General features: G+C 49.4%; 1 protein-coding gene across 1 annotated transcript in view; it reads left to right on the top strand.

Moving 5' to 3' along the window:
• Nucleotides 1-17283, top strand: part of KIF6 (kinesin family member 6) — a 355709-nt gene that overhangs the window by 257378 nt on the left and 81048 nt on the right. The window contains 1 exon segment of the mRNA XM_003128378.6: nucleotides 15581-15689. Coding sequence (XP_003128426.4) covers nucleotides 15581-15689 — 109 coding nt within the window.

The following is a 17283-nucleotide window of genomic DNA, read 5'->3' as shown; positions in this document are numbered from 1 at the left end:
ATGGCCATTCTGATTGATATGAGATGGTACCTCCTTGTAATTTTGATTTGCATTTCTCTAATAATTAGTGACGTTGACATTTTTTCGTGTGCCCACTGGCCGTCCATATGAAGAGGCTTACTTTGTATTATCTTCTCGACAAATCACTAGCCACAGAACACTGCTCCGCACCCAGTCATTTAAGACCTTGCTCTCAGCTACCCAGTGTCATTCAGCTCTTCTCAAGAGGCTGGGTTCCTTTCCTTCAGAGTACATCGCTGACTACCTGATATGCAGCAGACACTGTGAGTGTCCACTCCACACCTTCTAGAACCCTCCTTCCGTTATGCTCTCAGCTGCTGGAGTGCCCTGCACACATTTAACAGCCTCATCTCTCCCTTTCCATAGATGTGCATGTCCTCCCTGACCAAGTTCTTCTGGGATGCAAGAGCCTTAACTTCCCATCCCTGCAGCCACAGGCAGCCCTCTCACCTCCATCACACACGCACACGCACGTGCATACGCAGTACACATACAGGTATGATTATTTCCACTTCACACAGCAAAACTAAGGAATAGAGGAATCAGTAACTTACTCATCAAGATCAGACCCTAGTAGGGTGCACTTTTACAACTGTTATTTCTTCCAGGCACTGCTGAGAACTGTTGTCAGGGAATAACCCGGCATCCTGGAAAGTAAGAAGTTTAATTCCGAAACCTCCTCTAGGAATCTATAGCCTGCAAAAATCATGCCTACAGAAATCAAATGCCTTTGTGCAAACACCACTCCTCTAACCCCCCTAAGGAAACAGCCTCCCTGTCCCTTATCTCTCTCTGCCCCCTTCCATTGCATCATCTGTCTTCATGGAGCTAATTAGTGCTATGGATTTATTTGCCCTTCTTGTCTGTTCCCCCTCAGGAGAAGGTAGACAACAGGCCTTTGTTATATAGCAGGTACTCAGTAGATACTTGTTATATTAATTAAGTAAATAAGTGATTAAATGTGGAGCAAAGTTTATATTCCAGGATGCTCACTGCAGCATTATTTACAGAGCATGTATAAAATTATGTGTAAGTTTAACGCTAGGGAATGGACTATAATGATGAAATATTACACAACCATAAAAGGTCATATTCATGAAGAATTTACTGACTTAGGAAAAAGAATTATGAGATAATTTTAAGTGAAATAATAGGCTACAAAATTGTATATACATTATCATCTTCACTAAGTAGTTAAACAGAGCGTAGGAAAAACAGAAGTGGAGGGATTGTAAGTGATTTTTTTTCCTGCCCCTTTATATGATTCTTTATTTCTTAAATTTTTGGCAATGGGCAAGGATACCTAGATAATTAGGAAAAGTGAAATAATACCTCTTACATGTTCTCAGCTCATTAGGCAAAGATATGGGAGCTTAAATCTTCAGGACTCACCTTCCACATCAACCATAGGATAATGCACCTAGGAAAGAAAAATCCTTCAGGAAATTTCTTGATTAGTGTAATACAAATAGTTCATAATGACACATTATGTCTCCCTGTTGAGGATGTATGAAATCAGGCACATGTATTAACTTGGACACCCTGCAGTACTCTGAAATGATGCTAGATATCCCCAGAGATGCTCATTTCCTCTGTCTTAGAAATGGAAGGTCTTGCCAGAAAAGGGAATGGGAGCTGTTCCCACAGCCCCCCTTCACCACTTACATGTGGAGTGTAGTTTGGCTCCCTTTAGGAATAATTAGTTCTAGGTTTAATGTTCAGAAAATAAAAACGAAAATAGAACAGTCAACCACAAAAGTAAAAACGAGGTGAGAGAGAGATGGCAGAAGAGTGAGATAATGAGTTTACTCTGGGGAGAGGTGAGTAAGGGCCTGCAGGTGTCCGCCCAGGCAGGTCCCTGGGAAAGAAGGGTCGTTGCAAGTGTTCTGATTGTGGGTGCAGACAGGAGGGGCCTTGGACCTGGAGCCTTCAGAGGAGGCAGCTTGGACTTGATGCGGATGGCAAGGTTAGGGTGCAAATCTGGTACCTACTGGGGGACCTATTTCTAATAGGACTGTGACCGTCTCTTTTTCCTTCCCTCCCTCCCTCCCTCCCTCCACCCCCTCCATATCTCCCCTCCCTTCCTTCCCAGCACCAGCGAAGGGGCAGGGAACAAGACTCATGTGACCACGTGGAGTTTTCATTTTATACAAGACATGTAGTTTCAGATGGTGACAGAATTCTAGGAAGATATGAAACAGATGAATAGGGTAGGAAACAGTGGGGTGGGGTGGGGACCAAAGGAGGTGACCTGTGAGCTAAGAACAGAATCAGGAGTTGATAGTCATAAAGATTCAGGTAAAGAATATTCCAGACAAAAGGAACAAAGGCAAGTATAAAGGCCCAGAGGTAGGGACACTGTAGACATATTTTAGGAGCTGAAAGAAGGCCTGAGAGCCAGGAAGGTGTGAGCAAAGGAGATGTGAGTGGGGCCTGGGGAGGGAGACCTGCAGGCAGAGGCCTGATGGTGTGAGGCCATCCAGGCTGAGAAGTCTGGGGTCTGCTCAGGACAATGGGAAGCCCCTAGAAAATTTAAATACATGATTGTATTCTTAGAAAAATCACTCAGCAGAGTTCCGTTGTGGCTCAGTGGAAACGAATCCAACTTGTATCCATAAGGATGCAGGTTCGATCCCTGGCCCACTCAGTGGGTCAGGAATCCGTTGTTGCAGTGAGCTGTGGTGTAGGTCGCAGACACAGCTCAGATCCTACATTGTTGTAGTTGCGGCATAGGCCAGTGGCTACAGCTCAGATTCGACCCTAGCCTGGGAACTTCCATATGCCGCGGGTGCCCTAAAAACCAAAAAAATAAAAAATAAAAATAGAAAGAAAGAAAATCACTCAGGTTGTTATACGGGGAATGTTGTAGGAGGAGCAAGACAGAGCAATTAGGAGAGTCTATGTGAGCAAAGGTGGTGGATAAAGAGAGACAAGGAGGAGTTCCCTGGTGGCTCAGCAGGTTAAGGATCCAGCATTGTCACAGATGTGGCTCAGGTCGCTGCTGTGGTGAAGGTCCAGTCCCTGACTAGGGAACTTCTACAGGCCATGGGTGCGGCCAAAAAAGAGAGAGAGAGACAAGGAGAAGCAAAGAGATGAAAGGCATATTTTTAAAGGATTGCTGACAAAATGTGCTGGTGGAGCTAATGTGGCAATTGAGAATCATGGAAGAGTCCTAGGATTTTTGTTTGAGCAAACGGTGCCGTTACTGATACGGAAATAATTAGTGGAACCAGTCAGGAGTAGAGTTGGGTGTGGGGTATGAAACCTAGAGTTCTGCCTGGGGCATGTTCAGCCAGAGATTCAGGTAGAGATTTCAAGTGGTTCCGATCTGACCCTCAATGGAGTGGTCAGAGCTGAAGATAAACATTTTGGAGCCATGGGTTTATCGTGCATATTAAAACCATGAGACTAAATGAAATGATGTGTTGAAAGATAAGGGCACCCAGAGCTGAGTCCCACAATACCGCAGCATCTGGAGGCTGGGAAGAAGCCAGGAAAGTAGGAGAAGAATCAGGAGGGAGTGAGGTCACCGAATACCAAGAAAGGCAGGGCTTCCAGCGAAGGGAGGAGGGGCCAGCTGTGTCAGATGCCGCTGTGCATCCGTCAGCACAGACCGGGCCATGCCCTGGTAGTAAATGAGCACTGAATCTCGGTAGCCTAGCATAGCAAAATCTGTTAACACCGCGTGAACCACTTGGATCAGAGGACTTGGTGCTCTGGTCTAGTCACAGGGGACTTAGGCTGACACAGATCCACACCTGAATTGACACTAGTCACCAGATGAGGGAAGAGGGGGCTTGGAGATTGCATGGTGGTGCTCTGATGCTTTAGCCAGGGGGTAATATGCATCCCTGCCATTCACAGCCTGCTGGGCAGAGCTAGGACCTGGGACATGGATGGGGCCTGATGACTTCACTGCTCTACCATTGCCTGGAAGGTCCACTAAAACAAGAGCAGAAAACTGACCACTGGTTTTGGCGACCCTGAGATCACTGGGGCTGTTAAAAGCACTGTTTTGATGGAGTAGAGGGAATAACAGGCCATTGAACTGATGGAGAGAAACTGGGAGGTGAGGGAGTGGAGATGGTGGGTATAGACAGCCCTGTCGAGGCACCGCCTTCAGAAAGGGACCCGAGAAACAGGAAGAAAACTGGAAGGGTCATGGGCTAAAGGGAGGATATTGTTAAGATGGTATTTTTTTTTCTTCTTTGAGTATCTGAATGTCCTTGAGTCTCCCCTCTGCCATCCCACCGCAAAGAGATGACCTTGTCCTATTTCACCAGTGAAATCAAGGCCGCTGACCATGAATATTTTCACCTTCCATTTTGTACCTACAAATTCAAATATATCTACATCCAACTGTAACCAATTCAATATAGATTTTCAATTATGATCTTTTTTTTTTTTTTTTTTTTTTTTTTGGCTAATGGAAATAATCCAAAGAAGAGAGGAAAATTCCTCAGGCAAGAAAGAAGGAAAAAAGTGCAGAAAGCCAGGAGAGGAGTTTGGGAGGCTCAGTCTAGGTGGAGGATGGTGAATGCTTGTTCCCTTATTACCAGCGGAAAAGCCTGGACCACGAGCGAGTCCCCCAGGAGACATGAGGTCAGGGAAGGCAAGGAAGCCCTGTCCTGCTGCATCTATTTTCTCAGTGAGCGGAGGTTGTTGCTGTGGCATGAGCCTGGCTGGTGTGGTCCAGAGGCAGAGAACACAGGAGTGGAGCCAGCCTGACAACTTAAACCACTCTCTCTCTCTACTTTGCTAAACCATAAATTGCAACCACCTAAGAATTCTCCTACTGCATGAAGTAGTTCTTGCACTCTTAACAGCTTGCTGTGGGTAGGTTTTTAGATGACTCATTATTACTTATCATAATAATAACTCATTTTTACACTTTCACTTTTTATAGGGTAATCCATATTTATTCCTTCATTCTGTCAGACTTAAATAAATGATTCATAGCTGCCATCCTCAGTTCTCTTTACTTTTATTGTAAAATATATATACAGAGAACTGCATTGGCAATATATGTGCAGTTTAACAAATAATGCTTTTCAGAAAAACAAGCTTGGAGTTCCCATCGTGGTGCAGTGGAAATGAATCCGACTGGGAACCATGAAGTTGAGGGTTCGATCCCTGGCCTTGCTCAGTGGGTTAAGGATCTGGCGTTGCCATGAGCTGTGGTGTAGATCGAAGATGCAGCTCGGATCCCTTGTTGCTGCGGCTGTGGTGTAGGCTGGCAGCTATAGCTCCAATTTGACTCCTAGCCTGGGAACCTCCATATGCCATGGGTGCAGCCCTAAAAAACAAAAAAAGAAAGAAAGAAAGAGAAGAGAGAGAGAGAGAGAGAGAGAGAGAGAGAGAGAGAGAGAAAGAAAGAAAGAAAGAAAGAAAGAAAGAAAGAAAGAAAGAAAGAAAGAAGAAAGAAAGAAAGAAAGGAGGGAAGGAAGGAAGGAAGAAGAAAACAAATTAACAAGTGATATCTCATCCTTCTTCAATCAAAACACCTTGTTTGGGATTTCCCACTGCAGCAGGTTAAAGGATCAGGCGTTTTCTCTGTGGCAGTGAGGGTTCAATCCCTGGCCTGGCACAGTGGGTTAAGGATCCAGCATTGCTGCAACTGTGGCTCAGATTCGATCCCTGGCCCCAGGAACTTTTATATGCCATGGGTGCAGCCAAAAACAAACAAACAAACCTTGTTTGAGCATTTACTCTGTTCCAGGCACTGCGCTTGGAGCTGGGGCTGTAACATGAGGCAATTTCACTTGCCTGTTTGAGCTCATGGCCTGAGGGATGGGGGTGGGGGTGGCAGGTGAAACAGCCATGGAAATGCATTGCTGCACAAGGTCTTCAGTAGTTTTCAAGGGAGATATGCACCAAGTGCTACCCCCTCTTATTAACCTTCCACGATTACGTGAAGAGAAGAGAGTTCTATTGGCTTCATTCCCTAGACAAGGGTGCTGAGATGGAGCCACTTAAATGGCAGACCCTATAGGTCCTGCAGCCAGAGAGTGGAGCACTCAAACCCAGGTCTTCTGACTCCAAATCCCATTTTCTTTTTCCAGCCACTGACAAGAGGGGCCCTGAGGGGCTACACCCTAAAGCATATACTCTTCCTCAGTCATTTGACGGAGGGAGAACTGCCTGGGGAGCTGTCACGGCAGTGGTCTGCCTGGGGATGCCTGGGCCAGCAGGGAACTAGTTAGACATGTGGTGTCTGCCCCTGGAGGTCACTTGGGCCCAGGTTCCCCACAACCAAAGGCCTTCCCAGTCGGTCTCTGCTCCAGGCCCTGCTCACTGCGGGCTCCTCCCCACCCTGCAGCTCTGCCGTCGCTCCCTCCTCCCATCCAGCTCCAGCTCCTCTAACACCTGTCCCAGGAGGACTGTTCCTTGACAACCCCTCTGCAGTCTGGCCACACCCCTTCTTCTGCTTCAGAAGATGCACCATCCCCACCATCAGTGCACTAGTGCTCCCTGCTTTACAATGTAAGTTTGACCTTCCCGTGTCCCCAGGCTTTATATCATAAGGCCAAGGACAGTGGTCCCTTTATTTATCTGTAACTGGCCATGGCAGAGGGTGGGCAACAGAGTAGATACTCAGTACTTGCTAACAGATGGTCGGCTTCATCACTGACTCAACGTCTAAGTGAACAGATGTTTCATTTAAACAGTGAAACCCTTTCCAGGGAAGAAGCAGTTAGGCTACAGAAAGTCAGAGGGGGAATGATGGCCTCCTGTATCCTTTTCACCTCTTTTTCTTCAAGTTGGGAGGTTATTCTGGGCCAGAGTCTACATGCTAAAGAGTTGGCCCCCCACTTCTCTTCCCTGTAGCGTTATCCCTGCTTTGTTCCAAAAGAACTGTCTTAGTGCGTAAACTCTTTTCTCGTGGAGACCCTTCTGAGCACAAGCTCCCTACAGATGAGGGAAAATGACTACTTAATGGGGCCTGCCTAACTAACAGGGGGCTAACTAACAGAGTCCTCAGGGAGAGGCAGCCAGCTCCCCCTAACCTCTGGTCCTTACCCACCCCCAGGTTCCCAGGTGAAGCAGCTCCCCCTGGACAGCTGCTGCCTTCCCCATTTCCTCTTCACAGAGACCTCCAGCTCCTCTGAGCCGCCCTAGGCAGGCATGGTGTTCAGGCCACACTCCAACTCACAACCCCGCAAACACAGCCCTTTTCCTCTTTACCCCCTCTGACTCCTGACCCTGCAGGTCTGATCTCAGGGCTTGCTGGTATTTATGAGATCATTTCTACCTGGCAAGTGATCACCTGCCCTTTAACCTGCAAAGGACTAGAACATATGTGTCCTTCCACCCAAATTCCCAGGGTTGGTCCAAATATTGGGCATGGAATTAGACACCAAGGCCCTTTTAGGGCTGCCACATCCATGGACTGACATGGATGGAAAAGACCGCAGAGGTCCAGGGTAGCCTGGCAGCAGGAGCTTTGGGGGCTGTCTCAGTTAATGGAAACGTTGCTGGCCTCCAGATCCCTGAGTGGACTCCAAAACGCAGAAATGCCAGCGTGACCCGGGCTGCTCTCCAAGCTCCGTGCCTGCATCTATCCACAGGTTTCTCTAAGCAACCACATGGGCACTTTGTCCTCGGAAGGAACACTCACAAAATAAAAACCCCAGAGATGTCAGTTTAGGAAAAGGGTGATTTTCTGCAGATGATCTTCGGGACCACCGTTTGAAGGTTTTATGTGACTGCTGGAAATGGGTGAGCGTGCTCCAGGAGCTGCCATCCGCGCAGGGGCTCCAAGCCTGTCCACTGGGTTGGCGAACGGGACCTTTCTTCACCTGCTCAGGCTCACAGCTGCATCAGGAGGGTGAATCTGAGCCAGTTACCAAGACAGAAAGGAAACACGGCCTGCCTCGAGCGCTGCCCCCTTCATTCCATCCAGCCCGCGTGGTCTGTGCTGCTGGGCCTGGTAGGGTTCCTGGTGGGATGTGTGATTTCTGGCACCAGGAGTCAGGAACCCATTTGATTTATTTAGATGCAGTGCCACCATTGGGTGGGTCTCCTAAGGTTTCTGTGGCTTTCCACTTCGGATTTTCCCTTCACTCCACTCCCCAGAGCCCCTGCCAAGCCCGCCGCGCCTCAGCCCGATCCAAGCCAGCCTGAAGAGCCGACTAATTAAAGGTTCTCCTTTGACATCTTTCATGTGGCAGTTTCGGAAACGCCAAGGCAAGTCCTAATCTGAGGCCTTTTGCCCAGGTGGTGTCATCTGGTTTGAACATGGGCTTTTGCCCCCAAAGCCTCTGGGACACCAACCCCATTCCAAAAGTTGTCAGTCAAAGGGGAGAAGTAGGGCGGGCGAGTGTCCCTAGTCACCCCGAAGATCTCCACTTTGGTCCTCACATCTGCAGCCACTTTGGCTGTGGCTAAGTGCTCTGTCTTCCCCTCATCCTCTGATTCCATACCCTGCTGTACCCACCCAGCAACCCCAAAAATTGTAGATGAGCGGCTGCTCCTGGCCCTTAAAGTAAACAAGCCATGGCACATGGCACTGCTTCCTGTGGTGACCTCCGTCACCCTGCCAGTGGAGAGACACAGGCAGAGGGCTCCTTAGCATCTCCTCCCAGGCGGTCACTCTCAGTGACTCGGCATTGATGCTGCCCCCTGGGGAAGGTCACCTTCCTGTCAGCTCCTAAGGCAATGGGAGTAGACAGCTATCTTCCCCTAAGAGCACGGGAACGATGAAAGTAACAGCAGTTGCCATTTAATTGGGTAGTTATCTGGGAGCCCTCTATTATAGGCAGAGCTTCTAGGCCAGGAATGATTGCTGGGGAGAGGCTGCCTGAAGATGCTGAAGCCCCTAGTGCTGCAGTTAGTTTCCCCAGCAAAGGATGCTGTGATTGGTTCACAAGGTCTTCCATGGGTGTGAGGAAGGAAAGTGGGAACACGGGGCTGCATGTGTGGCATCCCTCTCTTTCAGGTAACTTTCAGAAACCGCCTCCTTCCCAGGTGACAGCATCCTCCCAGCAGTGGGGGATGGGCAGTAAAGACAGTACCTCAGATGTCCTTTCTAATCTTCCTGGGAGATGGTCCATCCTTTTCAGCATCTCCCCATCTCATGAATTCATTCAGGCAGCATCAAAGGACCCTTTGCTGTCCATCCTCTTAGAAGCTGTTGCTTGTCCTTCTAGCTGAAGCCATTGTTTCCACTCTACGGCCCCTGGGACATCCTTGCTCCAGGCACCATCTCTAAGCATGCTGGACCCCTGTGGCCTCCCCTTGGTGCTCCTATCCCTCCTAGCTGGGTAGATAGATTATCCCTTCTTCTCATTGAAATTCTTCATTCCCTTCCCTCCTGTCGGTCCATTCAATCTAACTTCTTCACCCACTAAAAGATGAAATTCCCTTCTGGTTATTCATGTGAGGATATGTTTGTATATTTCACCTACGTCAATGTTTACTGAGACGTTTCAAGGCATATAAAACTTATACCAGGAGTGCCCTGGTGGCTCAGTGGGTTAAGGATCGGGCATTGTCACTGCTATGGCTCAGGTCACTTCTGTGGCATGATTTGATCCCTGGCCCAGGAACCTCTGCATGCTGTGGGCACAACCAAATGAAAAAAAAAAAAAAAAAAAAAAAAACTTAGATAGATACTGTATCCCCACCTGGCGCTTCTTATGACTCTATGCCCTTCCAAGTGGCCCGTGTTGTAGGCATTCATCCAGTCACTGTATCAAAGCTGGTCTCTTACCTTCAGTTTCTCAAGCTTCTGCCACCAAGCAACAGACAGTGTAATCACCGCACATCCAGCTTCCTCCCTGCCTCAGCCCCAGTGTCCTGCCCGGCCTGGAGCCCCTGCACATTTTTTAGTGTTTTTAGTCCCAAACGGTGAGCCCCCTCCGGGGGATCGACCCCACCTCTCACTTTCCCTCATTCTCGGCGGGTCCTCCTTCCCCCCACCCTTCCTCCTTCCGTCAGAGGGAACCAAGTCCCCCCATGAATAAATGTCATTCCCAAAGAAAATATATTTTGGGCTCTGACTGGGAAATCATTTTTCAGCATGAATAATGCAACTCTCCATCATTTCACTCCTGTCAATTTTTCAGCAATAGCTTAAGTAGCAGTAGCTTGTTTGGGGGCAGCCAGGAAAATGAGCCCCGGCCCACGAGCCCCAGACTGAAGGAAATCAGACAGCAGGCCCAAAGCAGCAGCACAGACTCTCCACTTCCGATGTTTTTCTTTTCCATCTGGTTTCCATGGGACCCTGTTTGGGGATGGGGAAGGCTTCCAAAGTACCAGTTTGTATTCTGTAGGAAAAATAAGGAACCAAATATCAGGATGCAAAAAGAGAGAGAGAGAGAGCATTAAGAAATGCATAAGGGACCTGTACCTAAGAATTTCGAACACCTATCATTTTCAGAAACCCAGCTCCAAGGCTAATTTTGAGGGCTCCTCACTGACTGGTATTTCTTCCTGTGTGCTCTGGAGTAAGTACCCAAATCGGGAAGAGTTGTCCCCTCAGGACTTGGAACTGTTTTCCATCCAGCTCACAACCCAGAATTGCCATGTCCTGTTTTGGGGACTGAGATTGACAAACTCCTCTCGTTTAGGGTTTTGGGGGGGTGGTTTTTGTTTTTTGCTTTGTTTTGTTTGAAATGTTATCCTACCCCGTGATACTTTATGTGCTCTCCTCCAGGTTTTAAACAGTCCTGTGATTCAGCAAGCCCAGCAGAGTTCTCTGAGTCATCCTTATTTTCTGGGATTCAACCCTGGGACCTATGATTGAGATTCACTAAAAGGAAACAACTAAGAGCTAGAAACAGGCATGGCAAGTCAGAACCCCTGAGGGTGGAAGCTGATGGGGTGCTGAGTCTGACAGACTAAACAAAATTGGGAAGAAGGCACAGCTGATCTTCCCTTTCAAGCTCAGATCCCCCCCGCCCCCGCCATCCACCCCCGGCCCCCGATTCTGGCACCAGCTTGAGATCCATCTTATATCTCATCTTTGAGGGTCCAGTTGGCTAATTGCCACCAAATTTCAGAGCTTTTCTCTGCCAGCCCTAAAATAGATGCCTTCAAGAGTATTTGCATTTTTACAAAAGCTTCCTTGAGTTGGAATTCATCTCTGATCATAGCACATAGTGGGGAGAAGATGGTGATGAGTTTCTAAAGTCACACCATACAGTGGAGGGACCCACTCACTAGCGTGATGCTGGAGGCGGAGAGAGCAGTGCGTGTGAGCTTCTCCTCCCCCCTCGCATCTCAGGGGGCTGTACCAAAAGGAGCAACATTAAGCACCTAAAGCATCCACTCATTCATTCATTCATTCATTCAAAGGATATGTGATTGCGTTCCCCCTGTGTGCAGGTACTACCCAAGTGCTAGGGATGCGGCAGCAAACCAAGCTGACAAAAATCCCTGCCTCGCGGAGCCTACAAATTCTAGAAATAATAATAGAATGTATTAACATATGAAGTAAGCTATGCAAATAGTAAGCAAAACTCATGATTCTCTTTTTTTCTGTGATACTGTAAAAAACAACAATCAAGGTTTTAGAGAAGATAGGCACCAATGAGAGCACAGTCTCGTGGCAAAGCTAGTCCTCCAAGATCACTTGGAGGCCTACCACCTGCCTCTTCTCTCAGGCACGCTTTTCCTTGGAAAAACTGCTCTGCAAGCAGGTCTACCTTCCTCTGAAAGCTGGGCAGTTTTGACCCCTTTATAACCATGCTTTAACTGAGCCTCAGTTTCCTCCTCTCTAAAATGAAATCATCACCAGGGATGCGGAGAAGTTTCACTGAAATAATACACAAAAAAGCGCTTGGTAGCAGTGTTTATTTAGCATTAGGCATGCAAGAGGTTCATTTTTTGGTCACACAAAAGTCATTCTTCTCAGGCGCAGGACCATGCGTGTTAATGCAGTTGCCCTTTTAATCCGCACACCTCTGGCCCCTCCTCCTGGGTCCGCCTCCACCTCATCGCCACCTGGCCAGTCAGTGCCCCTTCTCCAGGAACCTCCCCACTCTCCCTGATGAGAGAGCCCTCCCCATTCCCCGCACCCCGGTTTCCCAGCACTGGACACATGCCCCCCTTACAGCAAACAGCAACTTCTCTGTAATTATCTGTTCACTTGGCTTTCTCCCTTCCTAACTTTGAACTCCTCAGGGCAAGGGTTAGCGCTGCCATCGACTCACTCATGTTGAGATCTCTGTCGCATGCATAGCACGGACCCTAAGATCAGTAAATACTTGTCCACCAATAAATCCTTGACAAGCTCATCAGCGGGCTGAGCGCTCAGCCCCTCCAGCTCCTCGGCTCCTGCTCTTTTCAGCGCACACGATGTGCACTTAGGGACAAGGGCTCGTTGTCCTAGAAAGAGCTGCTTTCTAAATCCTGAGCGGGGAAACGAGGTAGAGATACCTCTTCTCTAAATAAAAACCTGCTTATTAATTGTGTGGCTGACGCCAAGTTGGGGTGAGGACTGGTTTATTAGCATAGTCCGAAAGGGGCTGGATTTAGACTGGGAGCCGACAAATGGGGATGGACGAGAGTGGCGTGATTTTTAAAAAAGTAGCAGGAGTTCCTGCAGTGGCTCAGGAAGTTAAGAACCCAACCAGTATCTATGAGGACGTGGGTTCGATCCCTGGCCTCACTCAGTGGGTTAAGGATCCAGAGGTGCTATGAGCTACGGTGTAAGTCAGATTTGGCTTGGAGCCTGCGTGGCTGTGGCTGTGGCATAGGCCAGTTGCTGCAGCTCCAATTCGACCTGTAGCCTGGAAACTACCATATGTCACACCGAGGGCCCTAAAAAGAAAAAAAAATAGAGCCGGAGTTCCTGCAGTGTCTCGGGGGATTAAGAACTCGACTGGCATCTATGAGGAGGATTCGTGTTTGATCCCTGGCCTTTCTCTATGAGGTAAGGATCCAGCATTGCAGTGAACTGTGGTATATAGGTATCAGACTCGGCTCCAATCCCGCGTGGCTGTGGCTGTTGTGTAGGCTGGCAACTGCAGCTCTGATTTGACCCCTAGCCTGGTAACTTCCGCAAATGTGGCCCTTAAAAAAAAAAAAAGAAAAAAAAAGTAATTGGAGTTTCCTCGTGGCTCAGCAGGTTAGGGACCCAGCATTGTCACTGCAGGGGCTCAGGTCACTGCTATGGTACAGGCCTGACCTGGGAACTTCCACATGCCATGGGTATAGCCAAAAAAAAAAAAAAAAAGTAGGTCATAGCTGCCTGTGGGGCCCTTTCCACATGCCCTATCTGTTAGCTCAGCTCAGCCTCTGTGTGGCAGCCATGAAGCCCCAGCAGGCTTCCAGGCCTGGACTTCAGTCTACAGGCGTCCTGAACCCCTGGCCTTGGCCTCCCTGAGCAGACACTTAGGACAAGAGCTGCCAGGATTGCAGCCATAACACTCGTGTCCAGTCACTTGAGACCATCACCATCAAAGAACGCCAATTCCAGAATCTTTCTCCACTGTAGCAGCAGGAAAGCCAGTCCTACATTCCTGACGATATGCCCATGGCACTGAAGGGCCCCAGGTGCCTTTTAAATCACCAAAAGCATTCAGGGCTTCCTGTATAACTATCATATAAGGACTACTTTACTAGATTTTAAGCCTTTGAAAATGGGTGATTTGTGTATAATATGTCATGTCACTGGCCCCAGATTTCTCACTGAGACCTTCAAAATTCTCTGCAGGAATTCCTGTCATGGCTCAGTGGTTAAGAACCCGACTAGGATCCATGACAATGCAAGTTTGACCCTGGCCTCCTTCATGGGTTAAGGACATGGTGTTGCCATGAGCTATGGTGTAGGTTGCAGACACAGCTTGGATCCCGAGTTGCTGTGGCTCTGGCGTAGGCTGGTAGCTGCAGCTCTGATTTGACCCCTGGCCTGGAACTTCCATATGCCACGGGCATGGCCCTGAAAAAGGAAAACAAAAAAGACAAGATAAATCATCAAAATGACAAATCCTGACAATGAAGCATATGCTGTCAGAGCTGGTACAGACCAGGGTGGGGGAAGCTGTGGAATAGGCCCTTTGGCTCCTGGCGGGCTCTGCTGGGCATAAGTACCCTCTGGTTAATGTCTCTCATATGTCAGGGCTCATCTTTTTGAGCATCCCCCAAACCTGTCCCCAGGCCCACCCGGCTCGAGAGTGTGCAGGGCAGATGTGGAGGCAGAACTGAGGCGTGTGCCCATTTGCTTCTGATTGGAAAAGGGTGGAGTGTCCCTGTGTGCCTCACAATTCAGGCATTCTTCGTGGCACTATTTTTATCCACAGTAATCACTAAATTGGTGTCAGATGGACCGGTCCATTTCTTCAGCCCAGGGCTGGGTGATGGGACGCAGTGGGCTTTGTCTGGCCAAAAGGAGCTGTGGTATGTGGCCCATAGCAATGGAATCTAGGCCTCCTAGCAACCCCTCTAGCCCTGGACTGTGTTCCTATGGCAATGAGAACAAGGCTCCTTATCGATCCTGGTTCATTCCTGACCTGATGCGTTTAAGATGTGTGCTGCACCTTCTAAAGGCCAGGCTTTGAACAGGACACTGGGGACTCACAAAACCTATTATCTCCACCTCCTAAGAGACATTCATTTCACGAGAAGGGGTTGCCACATGAAGTGGCAGTGTCTACTGGGCGGTGCAGGTCATGGATGAATTGCTAGAAACAGGGGGGGAAGGGCTTGTTTAATCTGGGCCTCACGGAAAGCTCCACGGAGGTGGCAGCACTGAGCCAGGGCCTCAGGATAAAGTTCACTGGATAAAAGCAGGAGAAAGGGAACCAAGGGCAGAGGCATAAAAAGGACTCATAGATTCCTCCAGAATCCAGCCGTGCATTCAGCTCTCACCACGGGAGCCCAGGCCCACACCAGCATGACCTCACCCTGGAGACTGCAAGGAAGAGGGCCTGGGGCAGGAATGCCACCTGCTCCCAGGGGCTCTAGCCCTTCGGACTCTGGTTTCAGAGCCTGGCCCCTGTGCAGGGCCCAGCAGCGGGGGGTGGCCTGTTGAACTAGAACCTTCACCACAGTCCATATGTGGGTCTCATGACTAAGAGCCTAACCAAGAACTGGGGCCCCTCACTAGATGGGAGACAAGGATGCATCGTTACATGGAGACTAAGAGCAGAATTTTCTAGATTCTAACTCTTTCAGTCGGGATTATACTTCTTTCAACTCAATGCCTGGCAACTCTGAGTGAAACAGAACAGAAAACCCAAACGGGGCATCACAGGAAAACAGGGGGAAATGTGGCACTGAATGATGACAGAAAGAGCTTTTGCAGATGTTCCCGGCAATCCGGGGCTTGGTGCCCTGGTTTTCATTTCCTCTGACCAGACGTCCCAACCCTGCCCCCACACGTCACGCGGATGCCCAGGCCCAGGCCTGCAGGGTGCAGCGGGCGGCCCAGGGAGGTCCTCCTCAGGGTGGGCAGCCAGCTGGAGGAGCCCAGGGCCACCTGTCTGGTCAGGAGCCTCTCTGCTGTGGGCCTCTGGAGCCGGGCTGGCTTTGCGGTCTAGCTCGAGTGACAGTGAAATTAATGGGCTCCTGATGCTGTGACTGACTGAAGCCATTTCTCTGTGTCTCCAAACAGGAATGAGAGAGGAAATGTCCCTGGGACGCCAGGAGGCTTTTGAAATTTTCAAGAGGGACCACGCTGACAGCGTTACCATTGAAGACAACAAACAGATGCTGAAACAGAGGTAAGGCTGCCTCCGAGAGCAGCTGGTCCTCCAAGGCTGAGCTGGGCCAGCCTCCACCGCACCTGCTGCTCTGTCCTCCCTCACCTGCCCAGCCTGACACCTGCAAGAAGGGCACAGCGTGTGTGCAGTTTCACACTGAGTGACATCCAGCCTGGGGCACCTCTTCCTCCTCTGTATGCTAAGCACAGCTGGGTCAGCAACGTCAGGGCAGGGCTGTTACTGACACACTCTGTGTACAATCTTCACGTCTTAATTCTTTTTTTTCTTTTTAGGGCCACACCCGCAGCATATGGAAGTTCCCAGGCTAGGGGTCACATCGGAGCTGCAGCTACCGGCCTACACCACAGCCACAGCAATGTGGGATCTGAGCCGCATCTGTGACCTACACCACAGCTCACAGCAACACCAGATCCTTAACCCACTGAGCGAGGCCAGGGATGGAACCTGCATCCTCATGGATCCTAGTTGGGTTTGTCACCTCTGGGCCACAACTGGAACTACTCTTAATTCTTAATTCTCATCAGCCTGCGACACTATCGCTGTTTCACTGCTCTAAAGGCAAGGGGGGAAAAGTCCATAGACCAAATGATGAGTCTGAGAATCTCTGCCCTCTGGCTGCTTAGCAAGCAGTCCTGCACTTCCTGGTCCAGGAAAGTAATACACACGCACATCCTGCGGCCCAGAGGCCCCCGCTGTGCCCTCAGGCTGGAAGCAGAGCAGGCAGCACCATCTGCTGACAAGTTGTCAGGCAAGCCTGTGCTCTGGACCCTTTAGAAAAAACTCAGAGGTGCATCATTCGTTTCAGCTCATCTGTGAATTCACCACACTCTTCCAACTGCAGCCAACAGACAGACTGCTGGATGTGTGGGTCTAGAGACCCAAAGAGCAAGTTCGAGACCGTGAATTTGTATGTCACATGTCACTTGGGGTCTCAGCACACAGTACAATTTCAAAATCTATTTGTTGAATTAAAAGGAGACCCAGGTTTTAAGGATCATAGGTTTATAAATGCTTCACGGCCACACGAGACGAGGACGAGTCCTCTCAGGAAAACACGTGGAAGTGCCAGGGCCTGGGGGGTAGATCCACAGGGAAAGCTTTAAAGGAAAGGGGGCGGCCGCCCGTGAGGGAGCTGAGGGAGCATCGAGGGAGGTGAGAAAGACCATCCCTCCGAGAGCCCAGAGGGGAGCCAGCGCCCAGAAGCATGTGCACTTTTAAAGAAAAAAAAGAAGTAGCCTGAGGAGAAGGGAAGCCTGTTTCAGAATGGGGGAGGGTCAGTCAAGATTGTAGGATACAGGGTAACAAACCATTATGGCTCAGCGGTAATGAACCCAACGAGTATCCAGAAGGACGCGGGTTCGATCCCTGGCCTCACTCTGTGGGTTAAGGATCCGGTGTTGCCATGAGCTGTGGTGTAGGTTGCAGACATGGCTCAGATCCCGCATTGCTGTGGCTGTGGTGTAGGCCGGCGGCAACAGCTCTGATTAGACCCCTAGCCTGGGAACCTCCATATGCTGTGGAGTGCAGCCCTGAAAAGCAAAAAAAGATAAAGATTGTAGGATGCAGAAGCAAGCCAGTGGTGTGTGTGTGTGTG

The sequence above is a fragment of the Sus scrofa genome, chromosome 7, assembly GCF_000003025.6.
Source record: "Sus scrofa isolate TJ Tabasco breed Duroc chromosome 7, Sscrofa11.1, whole genome shotgun sequence".
In the NCBI taxonomy this organism is placed as follows: Eukaryota; Metazoa; Chordata; class Mammalia; order Artiodactyla; family Suidae; genus Sus; species Sus scrofa.
The sequence above is the reverse complement of the archived record's forward strand: the minus strand, read 5'-3'. Positions and strand labels throughout refer to the sequence as shown.